The sequence below is a fragment of the Erpetoichthys calabaricus genome, chromosome 14 (genome assembly GCF_900747795.2).
Source record: "Erpetoichthys calabaricus chromosome 14, fErpCal1.3, whole genome shotgun sequence".
Taxonomy (NCBI): Eukaryota; Metazoa; Chordata; class Cladistia; order Polypteriformes; family Polypteridae; genus Erpetoichthys; species Erpetoichthys calabaricus.
The window spans coordinates 82,583,617-82,598,878 of NC_041407.2; the positions used below are offsets into that span (position 1 = coordinate 82,583,617).

The window sequence follows — 15,262 nt, forward strand, 5'->3', positions numbered from 1 at the left end:
TTGGACTCTTTCTTTTTGTCAATATTGTTGTTATTTACAAAGGTCTTCAACAATCATGATAGCTACTTATTTTTGTGACTGTTTTATTTCATTCATAGTATCTTAACTTATTAAGGATCCTTTCATTTGTATAAAAAAAAATCAAAGTCTTTAAAGTCCTGTCTTGCTATATGGCTGTGAAAAAATGGATGCTATCCAGTGACCTGAGACGAAGACTGGACTCCTTTGGTACTGCGTCTCTTCGGAGAATCCCTGGGTACCGTTGGTTTGACTTTGTGTTGCTCATGGAGTCCCGAATGAGGCACATTACCTGCATTGTGAGGGAGCGTCAGTTACGGCACTACGGCCATGTGTCGCGTTTCTCTAAGAACCTCATTGATGGGGACCCGAGTGGCTGGACCAGGCCAAGGGTTGCCCACGTAACACCTGGATGCAGTAGACAGAGGGTCATTTCAGGAGGGAGGGACTGGACCACGTGTCTGCCTGGGGGGTTGCAAACTGGGATCCCGAATTGTTTCATCATGTAGCGGGTGCGGCAACGCGCTGTACCAGTGCATGCTCCCCAACTTGACTTGACTTGACTTTCATTTGTATAATTGATGCCGTTATGGCCAGCAACTACACCACATGGACTTCAGAACAGCTCATCCACCTGAAGCTAAGCATGTTTGGGCCCGGCCAGTACTTAGATGGGAGACCATCTAGGAAAAGCTTGGGTTGCTGCTAGAAGAGGTCTGTGTGTGGTCCCAATGTCCCAGTACAGTGATGGGGACACTGTGCTCTAAAAATCAGCACTGTCCTTCAAATTAGACACAAAAACGAGGTCCTGACACTCTGTGGACATAACAGATCCATGGGCATCTTTTTGAAGAGTAGAGTGTTTCCCAATGTCCTGTTTAAATTGTCCACCATGGCCTGGTCATTCTGTCCCATATTGTCTAACTATCTCTCACCTCTTCACCACCTAATAGTGAATGTGTGGTTAGCGTACTGGCGCAAGGATGACTGCTGTTGCATCATCCAGGTGGTGCTATACATTTGTGGTGGTTGACGTGGCTCCCTGCTGTCTATGTAAAGTGCTTTCAGTAAGTTAGAAAAGCACTATATAAATGAAATCAATTATTATTACTATTATTATTTAATAATAATAACAATAAATTATTATTATTATTATTCACGTTATTTTTGTAACATATAAATTCACTTCTCCATTTAACTGAATCAAATCATATTATGCACAGAGAATAATTTTTACATATTAATATTAACCACTTCAAGAAAAATATTATTTTTAAAAATTCCAGTAGTAATAGCGAAAAGTTCTGTGACCATTCATTAAGATGATAGTACTTAGAGGAAAACATTATTAAAACTGTTATACAATACAAAAATAAAATAAAAGCATCAATATAGCTGTTGTTCATATTTATTAAAATAACACTATTACCAGAACAGCATGGTGGCACACATTCATCATCCTGAATTCTGGGCTGTTTCAGGCCTTGTCATTGTCTGCTTAGAGCTTGCATGCTTTTCTGGTGTCCTTGTCAGGTTTTCTCCATTTTTTTTCCTCCCAAATACCCAAACACACAATTGTTGCGTTAATTTGCCATTCTAAACTGGCCCGTGTCAAGGTGTGTGTGCCACTCGCATTGGAGTGGGTTCCTGTCGTATACCCAATTCTGCTGGGACAATCCCTGGCCAGTTATTTAGGTATGACAATGTTAAATTATATTAGATTATCAGAAACTGAAATGACAGAAACTTATTATAAAATAATGTTAGTAATATTACTACTACCACCAGCAGGAGCAGCACTGATGAACTGTTCTTTCATGTTTGTTTTCTATTTCTTACTACTGATCCTTTACATACAGCACATTTTATTGGTCATTCACCATTCATAAACTGATGCAGCTCATACTGCTACATAATAAGCAAGAAATTACATTCAATCAGTCATTACAAAGCGGGATATAAATAATACCTTATAAAGCAAAAAAAAAAAAATTAATTAGTGGAGACGATGTTGAACAAACTTGACAGATCAGTACCTTAAATATTCCACTGAACACACACTGTAAAATGCCATTACACCAATAACAGTGCAATAACCTGTAATTAATATTCATCCGTTATCTAACCACGTTGATCGAGCTTGCCAGTTCACTTGAGTTTTACAGATCTCTCGAAATATTTGTTGAAATAAGCATAGTCCATGTTATGTTATTTCTAGTGTGTTTTTTTAACCTCGCATTAAACAAGAAAATTTACCTAAGTATTAATAATTTTCACCGAGTATGCAACTAATCGCCCTTTGACTAAAGGAGTCTTCCTTGGTCTGTGAGCGCGAATGCACCCCCAAGAAGGACCGGCGTAACGTCCAGGTCTTGTCCTCGCCTTGCGCTGAGTGCGGTCAGACACTCCCCAGCTATCCGCGGCCCCCAAATGGAGACTGGCTAGATGTCCGTGTTCACTGTTTAATGGTTTGTGTCAGCCGCCCCGTCCATAGCTCCTTCCTGCTTTGCACCTCATACTGCTGGGGTTGGCTCTGGCACTCCGCGACTCTAATTCTGCAATCGGTATTCTGCGCCTATATTGTGAAGCAATGACATTAAAGAATGTCTACCCATTTATGCCTTATGGGTGTTTACCAGAAAAAAAAACCACTGATGATTAACTCCGAGACACCTTCACAAGTCATGCCGATGGCCGTTTTAACCTGTGCGCCCAGTAGGAGCGGAAGATGCCCAACTTCACTGTCCCCGCTGGCAGTCACGCTTTAAATGTCGCGCTATAATTAGTACGCCTACTAGCGGTCAATGCCAACGCGACAGCTGTCATTCAGTATGCACTGGCCAGGGGGAAAAGTCCCCTGGCTCTATGATCGTCCTTTGTTTATTAACTGCCCCCTGTGACAACACGATTTAAAAGAGCTTTTCTTAACATAACTTGCGGTCGCTTCTCGTTTTTTTGGGGGGGGGGGGGGGGTGCGTCGGGGTGGTGTATGATAGTTAGTGGGCACTACTAACGCTATACGAGCACCGGTAAACCGCAGGTAAAAGATAAGCGAATGAATCAGAACCGCGTTGTGCTTCAAAGCAGTCGCACGACGATCTTTTAATAACAGCCAACACTATTCCGAGTTCCGCCACATGTCAAAAAACTTAAATTAATTAAATGGTCTAATCGAAAATTTTAAATGGGAAAGAAAAAGTCCGAATGCATTAGCGCCTAAAATACAGTCCTTGCCAGCGTAAAATCCCCGTTCTAGTTTTCATTTCAGCGGGGAATGCAACACAAACATTTCGCGGCGATTAAAGAAACATTGCTACTATCAGCTATGCACAGCTGTTGAAGGCACAAGTTTGAATAATGTGTCTGCCCGTGAATGTGCGGGTTAACTAGGTAGTAAAATGGAAATGCGATCGCGCAGTATTCGCTCGATACGGACAATCTGAACCACGTCTCTGGCATCTAATCCTTTTATGGCAGGGATGAGGTTAAAAAATTCCTGCGAAATACTACTGTCCATTAAACCCACGCCAGCACAGCTGGCTCCAATTGAAAGCAATGCATAATATTCAATAGGATGCGATACAAAGGTGAAGAAAAAGCTCACCGCTTACCGGGTTGAGATGGATTCACAGCGCGGCTGACACCGTCCTCGCCTTCGGCTGTTGCTCGGATGATATTTTGCTGAATTTCCTCTTTTGCTTTTCCAGGATGATTCATCGAGCCCTCGGCGGTACTGACAACCTTAACAGACAGCATTTTCACATTTCAGCCGGGCTGGACATGTTTATTCTTTTCTCTTTTCCTGGCTCCGCTCCTTTATTTTTTTCTCCCCCGCAGCTTCTGTGTCTCGGTATAAATTGAGCCAAACCCCAGTCTAGCAATCCCTCAGGAAAACGCAAAAAAGGGAAAAGCAAAAAGCACACAAAGACGGACACCACCTTCCAATCGTGCAACGTTCTTCGAGCTGCAAGATGACCGATGTTGTATTGTTTATTGTCCTGTAGATCCCTGGCGAATTGAAGCAGAAAGAACGAAACGGTGGGAGAGCTGCGATATGCAGGGGACCGTTCTGCTGTACTGCCCTGATCTACGGATCTGCCCACCGATGCTGCTTTGCCTATGCGAGTGCCTTACCATGCGCGCTAGACGTGCTTGCCTGTCAACAGCATCCGGGACCCCGTAGTTTTTTTTATAAGTTGTATTCTTCTAAATGCTGGGAGTTGTAGTTTTCACATGAAATCCTAACTCCTCCACTGCGCGTACTCGAACTTCACAGACCGGCATTCATTGCGACCTCAATTCCGTCCCAATACCGGTGACCAGTTGTCATATCTGTGCGGCGGCGCTGCCACCTAGCCTCCGCTTGTGAGTTTGCACTCTGCTTTGTCGATTCACGGTGTTCTAGCAGCACCTGGCAACAATATGAAGAGACAACCATAAAACATGTTATATTTTTTAATATTTCAGATTGTTATGGCTACGTAGTGGGAACGTCGCTAGTGGAAAGTTTGTGATTGGTTAAATGCAAAGAAAGAGGACCTACCTAAGATGGGATAAACATTTAAAAGTTTAGTTGTAAAAACAGCAAACAATACATTTAGCGTATTTTTTCAATCAACGGACGAAGTAAACTTAAAAGTAAATTAATTACTGTTATGTGAGTTACGCAAATATTTTATTTGCTATTATTATAATTCTTTTGAATTAATTTCAGTTTTACATATTTCAAGAAGAATGACAACGTTATGACAACTATGACCATGATTCATTATTTAAGCTTGATCCATTTTCATTCAAATTAATAATCTCATTTGTAGTAATATTTTTACAATCTGAGAAATTAAAACACTGAAAGCAGCTGTTTATGTTTGCTTCTAACATGTATTATGTTGCCATTTTAAACCCCGGTTGGGGAATCCTACAGTGCTAGATTCAAAACATGTTTTATTACAGTGTTGGTTACTGCTGTGCAGCACGTTTTAACCTTCAAGCACTTTATACACATACATACTTTTTGAAAGATTTACTGTATAATCAGCATGTATCTGTGTGTGCCTGAGGTTTACATGGCATACACAATGGTAAATGAAAAGTAAAGGCAAGCTGGTATTGATAATTGGCATTATTTTTCACCAAAGTCTTGTTGCTTCACCAAATGTCAACTTAACAAGTTTAATTCTGTGTAATACAAAGGTTTACCACTGAGGATAGGACTAGGACTGCAAAGCACTAAGGAGGGCATTGATGTCTGCTTGGAGTGTTACTGCTACAGAGCTCTCTGCTGTTCTGAAAAATGTCACTATCAAAGACCTCAGCCATGCTGCACAATCACTCGTCTCCCTTCTCCATTCTGTCAAATCATATAGGACCATTGGCAGTGACCGCTGCATTCACAGATAGTTTTCACATAGCCACTGATAGTGCCAAATGCCTAATTTTTTTTTTATGTTTTTTTTGTTTTGTGTACACCAAGTGTGTTACATTCAATATATGGTGTCACGTTAACTGTCTTTTTTGTCTGTTGTTTCTATTTTATTATTGTTACCATAGTGTGGATGACATGGTAGTAGCAATTTCATAGTACTACACACATGACTCTAAACCTGTACAGAACTGACTGTTTTTGGATAGTGTGATCATTCTTAGTCAGCCATGCCTGTTCCTTCTATTTCTCCTCTTTTTCACATAGGCCTTCCTTTGACTTTCAAATTTGTCTTCAACTTGAAAAACCAGAGAGAGCACACTGTTTGCTAACAATGTGATGGCCTTGTATCACTGCCACATTGTAAGGTAATCTCTGGACATACTACGATCCTGTGTTGGACCAAGTGAGTTAAGAAAATGAAGGAATGGATGTATACTGTATTCATGAATAGTGCAATTAGAAAATGCAGCCACTATGACTGCAACATTTATTGTATGAGAGAGATGGAGTGCAGCCTCATATAAACTTGCTTAATGATGTACTCGGTGCAACCACCTTGAGGGTTCTCTGGCACAGGAAATTAGATTTTATATACCAATCACATTTGCTTTTTGTATGTGCAAGTTATAATATTTTTGATTTTCTGTAATATACTGGATATAAAGAGCATGTGTATATATAATTAAATGTCTGTTTACTTAAGCCATAACTCAATAACAAGCAAAATAATCATTTAGAATTTTGTCACTATATTCAATAAGATTGTGGGTAATGCTGTGCAACATCTGAATGTCACCAATCACTGTTTGAGGTGAACCTTTAGTTCGAGTGCTGCCGTGTTTGTTAGTGTTGTTTGTTGGCCTGATGAGTTCAGATGGACATATATAAAGATATAACCTGTAGGACTAATACTAATAATACATTTTTTAAATCTATTTTGGCAAAGCCATGTGTTTCTATCATAATTAACGAGGAACAGTACTGTAAATGAAGGCTTATGGTTTTGGTCTGTTAGAATATTGATTGAAGAGACCAGTCATCACACTGTATATACAAATAAAATATTTCTTTCTGTAAAGCAAGTAATTTAATACCCAGTAATATTATTAAGTTAAGATTGTTAGTCCTTAATTGGTGTTGTGTATTGCTTAGTCCATGCAAGTAAGAATTTCACTGTACTCTGTGTGTTTGTTAATATTAAGCCCATAAATACATAATATATTGTCATCTTATATTCTCTTATCTTAGCCTTTTTCTTCTATTCTTTCTATGGATTTTGTGTGATATCTGTCTCCTATATAAATGACCCATCATCATCATTGAAGAGTTAGTGCTAGTCTAACCATTTATATTACATTTATTTAGCTGATGCTTTTATCCAAAGTGACTTACAACATTTGAGATACTATTGGTTTCATTTCTTTTTGTTTTTCCAGTTGGAACACAGGCAGGTGAAGTGACTTGCTCAGGATTACACAGTGTCAGGGGTGGGATTTGAACCCATGACGTTACGGTTTAAAGTCCAGAAGCCATTAAGAAGGTTAACACAATGTCAGGTTATATAGCACCCTGATATGTGGAGTACAAGTCTAAGGAGGTTCTGCTCCAGCTTTATATCACACTAGTGTGGCCTCTTCTGTAGTACTGTGTGCAGTTTTGGTGTCCAGGCTACAAAAAGGACATAACAGCACTAGAGAAGGTCCAGAGAAGATCAACTTGGCTGATTGCACGGGATGAGTTATGAGGAAACATTGAAAGAGCTAAAATTTTCAGTTTAAGCAAAAGGAGTTTAAGAGGAGACCTGACTGAAGTGTTTAAAATTATGAAGTGAATTAGTCCAGTGGATCGAGACTGTTAGTTTAAAATGAGTTCATCAAGAACACAGGGACACAACTGGGAGCTTGTTACGAGTAAATCTGAAAGGGGACACATTTGGAAACTTCAACAATATTAGGAAGTTTTTTTTTTTTCACACAGAGAAGCATAGACACATAGAATAAGCTACCAAGCGGTGTGGTAGACAGTAGGATGTTAGGGACTTTCAAAACTAGACTTGCTGTTATTTTGGAAGAATTAAATGGATAGGATTGGAGAGTTTTGTTGGGCTGAATGGCTTGTTCTCGTCTACATTGTTTGAATGTTATAACTTGCTGGGTTTCTGTTAGAGCGGCAGAGTTTCCATGTAACTTTAATAAGCTGCAGATTCCAATCGAGTGAAGGTTTACAATGAATGCGAATACGGGTCAGGGACAAACTCGCATCACAGTGGAAACAGGTTTGCAGAGTCCAAACTTGTTCAAGACCACCATCACCACATATATTGGCTGTTGCAGAGTGGGAAATAAAAATAAATTGTATACAGTAGTTTATGTTTAAATAGACAATTTAATGGAGTTTACAAAGAATTTTTTTATTTTAAGTTGAAAAATATATGTTTATTGCAAAATTAGTTATTTCTTATATATCAATATCTATCTACAAAACATACAGGAATCTACCCAAACAAAACCAAATATTTCTGCTGGTCAATATGTACATTTCTTCTTTTTTTTTCAGAGTGTGGTGTTGTGTATAAGGCATTGCTCCTGTACCACATGGTTGTCACCTGAGCTCTTTGTGTGACTGTAGACAAGTCAATTGTGCTGTGTCCTGGTCTTGTAAGTCACCCATATGAAGGTGTCAGATAAATATAGAATAACTAGTCATTAATACAGTTATTGTAACGGGCGCTAGAACAGTAGTGCATAAACATTAGTAGGAACAGTCTATATTAAATGGCAAGGGACTTTGACCTCATTCTTTTTGTTGGTCGTATTTTTCTTTCTTTCAGCCTTTCTTTTGTTGATGTTTACTTGCTGAGCTGACCGTTCTTCGTGGGCTGCGCCGTGTATTGTGTGTCTTTAATTTTCTGTGACAGTAATACTGTCTTGTACGGCTCTATTCCATAAGAGCGCGCACAAAAAGGCGAGCTTCAAAAGGGCGACCTCAATTGAGCGCGGCGAATAAAGGCGTTTGTGGATAATTTATTTCAAATGGCTCTGGAATATGTGAAGAGCAACAAAGGTGCAGATCTTTATTTACACGCGTCTTTATTCTCTGCGCCCAATTGAGGTCGCCCTTTTGAGGCTCGCCTTTTTGTGCGCGCCCTTATTGAAGGATACCGTCTTGTACGTCCGCTGGCTTGTACGTCTGTAATATACCTTTAATTTTCTCTGGTGGTAATACAGGCGTGCACGTCAGTAATATGCCTTTAATCTCCTCTGACAGTAATACTGGCTTGTATGTGGCTGTAATATGCGTCACTGTATTGTGTACCTATAATTTCCTCTCGCAGTAATACCGGTTTGTATTTCCGTAAAACGCCTCTAACTTTCTCTGACAGTAATATCGCGCATCGCACCGTGCCCCGCGCACGTGCACTTCATCAGAAGACACCCACACACGGACACCTGGACGCACATAGGGATTTTATATATATATAGATTATAGTAAAAGCTGTAGACAACCTTAGAAGGCTTATGAATATTGAAAATGGGAATAGTCCTCTGGTCAAACAGAGGGAAAACCAGAATGTGAGGTGAAGCTCTGCGATCCTTTGTTTTGTAAGAGCCCACAAGGTTTCTGCAAAGATAGTGGGTGATCTTGGTTGAAGATGTTGATAAACAATATTAGGACATTTAAGAAGAGGGAATGTGGTTTTGGGGGCTTTTCATATTACTTTTAGCTCATCTTTATTCCCCATGGGATTAATAATGCAAATCTAAACTATTCTTTACGGTTTAACATGACTTACACTGTGCATCTGTCCATTTTACCACCTTTGCTTTATCTATTACAGGTTCTTGTTCATCCAGAAACCTACCTCTGTACAATTGAAGGAAAGGCAGGAATGAACGCAGGAGACGCACTCACTCATTAAGACTTCCATTCTAGGCTAGTGCTAAGGATACATAAAAAAAAAACAAAATCAGCATATCCAAAGAATCAGTAAAATTTGTTGTGAGGCAACTGTGCTATCTATCTACAGAACCTTTAAAGAATTCTGTCCCAAACAAATGCCAGCTACATTAAGGGCTTGGTGTTTTTATTTGTGGACACCCTGCTTAATAGCCATGCAGTCAAGATGGAGCAAAAGAAAAATGCACAAGCAGGCAGGCTATCTCTGAGGAGATGTGACTTCATGAGACACTGGTCACACCTTTCCTGTGCTATTAGGATTTTTATGTTGCATGACTAGCAGGGGCAGAGTCAAGGGGGCCTTCTTCGAGCATAGGCTGTTCCTAGCTGAGGAGACAAAAGCAAAATGGGTAAGTGACTGTGAGACTTTCAAATCCTTCCCCAGTGTACCCTTTAAATCTTTCCCTGTAAAAGATGAGCACGACTTGTGCATATAACAAAGAATAAATTATTGAAAAACACAAAGAAATACATTTACTAACTGAAAGAAAACCCTCATTACCCTCGGGTGTAACAAAGCAGGAATGAGTTCATTTATGTGCCATGATGTGGCTCAGCCACTTGCCCACAAATAAAGCCAGCACAATATGCACAATATACTTTAATTTCTCCATATACCCTTCTCTAAATTCTCTTTCTTTCTGTGCGTTTTGGCCATCCTGCCTCCCTTGCTCAACTTCCTTTCCAACTCTTAAGCCAGAGAGTGTCTTTACCCTGCACTGTGAAGCTGTGCTCCAGGTCAATCCCTGGAACCATTTCCATGGTTAGTAACATGCCCAGAAAGGCTCTTGTTTTTATCCAAAGTTTTCACTCTGGTGGCCACGGGGATTTGATCACTGCACCAGAGTTAAAAAGCCAGAAACATTTAGTGTTTCTTCCCTTATCTGCTCACAATAGACATCAAGGGACCATCAAATACCCCATGTCTTTGGGGTGTTGGAGTAAAGTCCACGCAGATACAGGAGAATGTACAGTATAAGTTTCACATGGGCAGTGATCAAGCCAGGATTGGATTCCCATATCCAGTAAGTATAAAACAGCAGTTCTGGCCATTATGCCACCATTCCTTCAATTCATGTGTCCTCATAAAATATTTCCACTAGTCCTCTGGGCTTACTGGGTGAACTTTGATAAACATGGAGGGCAGTGGTTTTCTTTATTATAATACATTACATATCCTTCTAACTGTATATTTTTCCTTAAATTGTAGTGAGGTCTCTCATTAGCATAAGTCAATACAGAAGAGGTCCATGGACTAATAGTCCTTTATGTCCTCCTGTTGTATCAAGTACTTCATGCTTGTAGTGATTTTGGTTGATAGACCAACACCTGTGAAGGTTATTTATGGGGCTAACTCATCATCATTTGTAGATCACAAAGATGTGCATGGAAGGGTAAATAGCCAACTCTGAAAGCCACTTCACATTACACGACTTTTTCAGTCACCGACTTCATTCACATAACCTTAGAGAGTCAGTGGCAGTCATGTATTTCATCGGGGTGGTCTTATGTGCATGACAACCAATGAGTGCTCAGCCAGAACTACAATGCATATAGGAACACGGAATAAGGAACGTGGGTGTTTTGGACCTCATAAACAGAAGAGAGTCTTGTCTGCCTGACATCTTGTGTTTTATGTACAATGACAGAACAGGAAAAAAAAATGGCTGAGACTGCAGCTGATTCCGCCATACCTGGAAAGAACTTTACATGGACACGGGCAACCATCAGAGAAAGCGAGGGGCTGCAAGCTGTTGACAGACCCACCCCACCTAAATTGGGACCCGAATGCAGTGGGTGACACCTCAGCACCACATGAATAGTGCGAGTTTTTTTTTATGGTGGTTGGAGTACCAAATCCTGCCACCAACCCCCAAGTTTTCCCTGCAAGTTGTGCCACCATTAGGCAGCATGTTTGTGGCTTTCAGAAAAAGGGGCAAACTCACACTACTTTGGAAATGTGAAACTTTGCTGATAAGTCGTTAATCCGTCCTCTGATTTGACATATCTGACATCCACAGGTGATGAGATGAGATCAGCAACTGCTATAATCAGGTTTGACAGCACCTCTGACTAGGAGTCATGTAATGTTCCAGCAGCTTTAGTTAACTGTTTTTAAAGATGCAGCATTTTTAATCTATTTATTTACTTCATCTCACTTTTCTTTATTAAATATTTGATAAAGATATATTAAACAAATAATAGTAGAACTCATGTAATATAACATTGGCTTAAGCTGTATGAGTGAATGGGTGTGTATGCCCAAGTATACCCAGTGAAGGACCGGTATCTGATGTAGGGTTGCTTCAGTTTCCTTTTTTTGTACCTGATGCTACAAAGATGGCTCTCACTTGATAAGCAGAGTAGAAAACAGTGGGGTGTTTGTGCAGTACAGTATCTGCCTGTCTTCAGACTGATTGGTGGAGACCCACATCTTTAGAAATAGTGAAAGCAGTGTGAAGCCTGGACAGATGGCTTAACAGTTTAGTTACCCAAAACATAAGAAGCAATTTTGATTGTGTAGTTGCATTTTGGGCGTTCTCATTATATGTACCCTCTGCTTTCATCCTTTCTCACTGTTGTCCTGCTTTAATGCTTCTTTAGGGAGGAAACATGTTGTGTAACACTTATGATCAAGTAGAGCCACTGGGGAATCACACTTTCACATTGCAGTGTTTAAATACAAATGTTCAGGATACACTAACAACATAAGAAAATAGTAAAGGCAAGATAATCCCAGTATCTCAGCCTGCCAGTTCTTGAAGCTACACGAGCGAGTGGACTATTTATTATTATTCACTCTCTAAGTGAAAGTGCACTTCCTGGTTTTTGTCGTGAGTATGTTTCCTTGTATTTTCAGCATTGTTCTTGAGTATCAGTTTCACTATTTATATAACAGGATTTGGGAGCAGTAATTACTGCTGCTGTCTCATGGTGGGTTCACATCCCTTCATGATGTAAAGTTTGTATGTTCTCCTGTTGGCGTTGTGATTTTTTGAGAACTATGAATTTTAATCACACATCCCAAATTTGTGTATGTTATGTTAATCGGTGGCTCTAATCTGGCCTGTGTAAGTGAAAGTGAGTGTATGCCTGAGAGTGTCCTATAATTTACTTGCACCCATTTCAGGTTTGACCCCTGACTTGCATCTCATTCTCCCAACCTAGACTCTCGCAGCAGGAATAGAAAAATTTGAAATGAAAATTGGCTATGAGTGGTCACATTCAAGCTTGGTTCCTGTCTTGAGGTGCTGTAGGATGAGTATTTTGCACACACTGACACTCACTTACACTGAGCTAATACAACTTTGGGATGTGGAAGGAAACTGGGGCACTGCAAAGAAAAGCCCAGTGAAGTCAAACCACATTGCCACTCTGTAGTTACGCCAGTTCCTCAGTCTTTCATTTTATAAGTTATTGTTTAGATCTACAAAGAACACACTAAAAACAGCATAAATAGCATCCTTTGTCGATTGACTTTGTTCTATCGAAATGATCAGGAGCTGGAGCCTCTCCTGAATGCAGGGTGTGGAAGGTAGGAACCAAACTAAAACTGGAGGCCAAGCTGTCACAGGGAACATTAATACACATCCGCACACTCACTAATACAGGGTCAATAAATCTGGGAATGTGGAAGGTAGAACGCACATCTGTCCATACAATGTCTCATCTGTCAATACAATGAGATTCAAGTATATGTTACTTTTAACTTATTTCAAATGAGTGAATTTCATACATCAGTGATAGATTCTTCTTCTCTCGGCTGCTCCCGTTAGGGGTTGCCGTTATAGATTGACATTACTTAAATATACTGTATACAAGGGGTTGAATTTACTCAATAGTATTGCTTGTAATTAGTTGCCAAAATTTTTTTGAGAAAATCCAAAAATGCAAAAACGAACACCGCTTTATTTGTATGGAGGAATATTTCAGTTAACCAAAATTCAATAAATAAGTAAATAAATATTCAAATAAATACATGTGTAATATGTTGGCTGCCTTGCACCCAAAAATTGCTGGTATCCGTCAATAAGGGCGCGCACAAAAAGGCGACCTTCAAAAGGGCGACCTCAATTGAGCGCCAAATAAAGGCGCGCGTAAATAAAGGAGTGCTTCAAAAAGGTGACGTCAATTGAGCGCCGAATAACTGTGCGCACAAAAAGGCGACCTTCAAAAGGGTGACGTCAATTGAGCGCCGAATAACTGCGCGCATAAATAAAGGAGTGCTTCAAAAGGGTGACGTCAATTGAGCGCCGAATAACTGCGCGCACAAAAAGGCGACCTTCAAAAGGGTGACGTCAATTGGGCGCAGCGAATAAAGGCAAACGCAACAAAATTATTACAGAAAATTTATTAGATAAAGGCAATGACTGAACGTATAAAAAGGTGAAGGCAAGAATATTAAAACATCCAATTAATTAATGCATGAACTTCTAACGAACTATTTCTAAAGCTCTCTATATTTTTGGTATGACAGCGAGACGAACATTTTCCAATCCTATATTCAGTGCATTTCCAGATGTGTTTCCCGTTGATAGTTTTCTCCTTTCTGAATGTATAGCCTTCGACTACGAGTAGATCTGCACCTTTGTTGCTCTTCACGTATTCCAGAGCCATTTCAACTAAATTACCTATGAACGCCTTTATTTGCCGTGCTCAATTGAGGTCACCTTTTTGAAGCGCTCCTTTATTTGCGCGCGCATTTATTCGGCGCTCAATTGAGGTCGCCCTTTTGAAGGTCACTTTCATTTACGTGCGCCTTTATTCTCCGCGCCCAATTGAGGTCGCCCTTTTGAAGGTCGCTTTTTTGTGCGCGCCCTTATTGAATAGAACCGTTGTTGTTGTTGACTTCCGTATTTATTTAACTTTTTTTAAATGTAATCCTGTGACACCTTAGACAACATGAAATAAAGCTTGAAATTATTGTCACTCGTCAAAGTTGAGAGGGTGGGCTGTAGTGAGTACTCTGTGTTGACTGGTTTTTCAATAGAGCTCAAAAAAGAATTATTGGTAGGCTTCCTAGAAGGACACTAACAGATTAAGAAAACCTGGACTTAGCCTGTGTTACTTACGTATGCAGTAAGAGTCCTTTTAAAATAATGAGCCATTGGTTAATAGATCTGTTACTGAACTAAATAAACGAAAGGATATTTATGGAACCTTCACGTGGAGGGGTCATTGGTAAACAAAAATGGATCTCCAATGGCATCTCTCTGAAGATCCACTCTATCATCTTAATTTTTAAGAATGCGGGGTTGCTAGATGTGCGGTTTTAACGCCAGTTTGGGCATTGTTTGACAGTGTTCTGCGTTTACAAATATTGATTTGGGTGCTACTTTCAGAGGTTACCCAAACCCCCTGCCGAACGTCAACAGCGGCAATCCTGCAAGCGGAACTCAAACTCCGGGACGTCGATAGCAACAAAATTCTAAAGGTCAAAGAACTTCGACAATGCCAAAACACCAAGTGGGACCTTCCACCCCCAGGATGTCGACAGCGTCAGTCACTGGGCTTGTCCACAGCTCCGTTAGGAGGGTTTTCAGCTGTTATTGGGCGGGAAATATTTCCAGGACTGGACAACCCTGTATCAAGTGCTACATTTACAGTTGAGGCAGCCCCAACATGTCAGATGCAAACTTCTGAGAGGGTTATAAAGTCTACGCTTCTTGAATTTAAAGTAGCTGTTTCGTGCAGTAATTTTCATGTATACATGTCCGCCATGGATACGCACAGTCACAACTGTAGTAAGCCGCGCTTTGCTTGCCTTTGGAATGGAACCCTGCGGCCTGTGTAACGCCTGTGTGAACTTGTCACTGTGGGCGTTCTCTCTAGCAACGATTCACCAATCAAAAAACAGGATTC

At 40.2% G+C, this 15,262-nt stretch overlaps 1 protein-coding gene across 7 annotated transcripts in view; it reads right to left on the bottom strand.

Moving 5' to 3' along the window:
- ahdc1 (AT hook, DNA binding motif, containing 1) overlaps positions 1-4,186 on the bottom strand; it is a 356,054-nt gene extending 351,868 nt beyond the window's left edge. For 4 of the 7 annotated variants that reach the window (XR_007933477.1, XR_007933475.1, XR_007933478.1 and 1 more), the window contains exon 1: positions 3,630-3,769. Coding sequence is in view for 1 of the 7 variants with exons in the window: in XM_051919012.1 (XP_051774972.1) it covers positions 3,630-3,774 (145 nt within the window). In the remaining 6 variants the exon portion in view is untranslated. Of the gene's footprint in view, positions 1-3,629 lie in introns of all 7 variants that reach the window. The other 3 variants (XR_007933474.1, XM_051919012.1, XR_007933480.1) reach the window with 2 other exon arrangements.
- Positions 4,187-15,262: the final 11,076 nt, after the last annotated feature.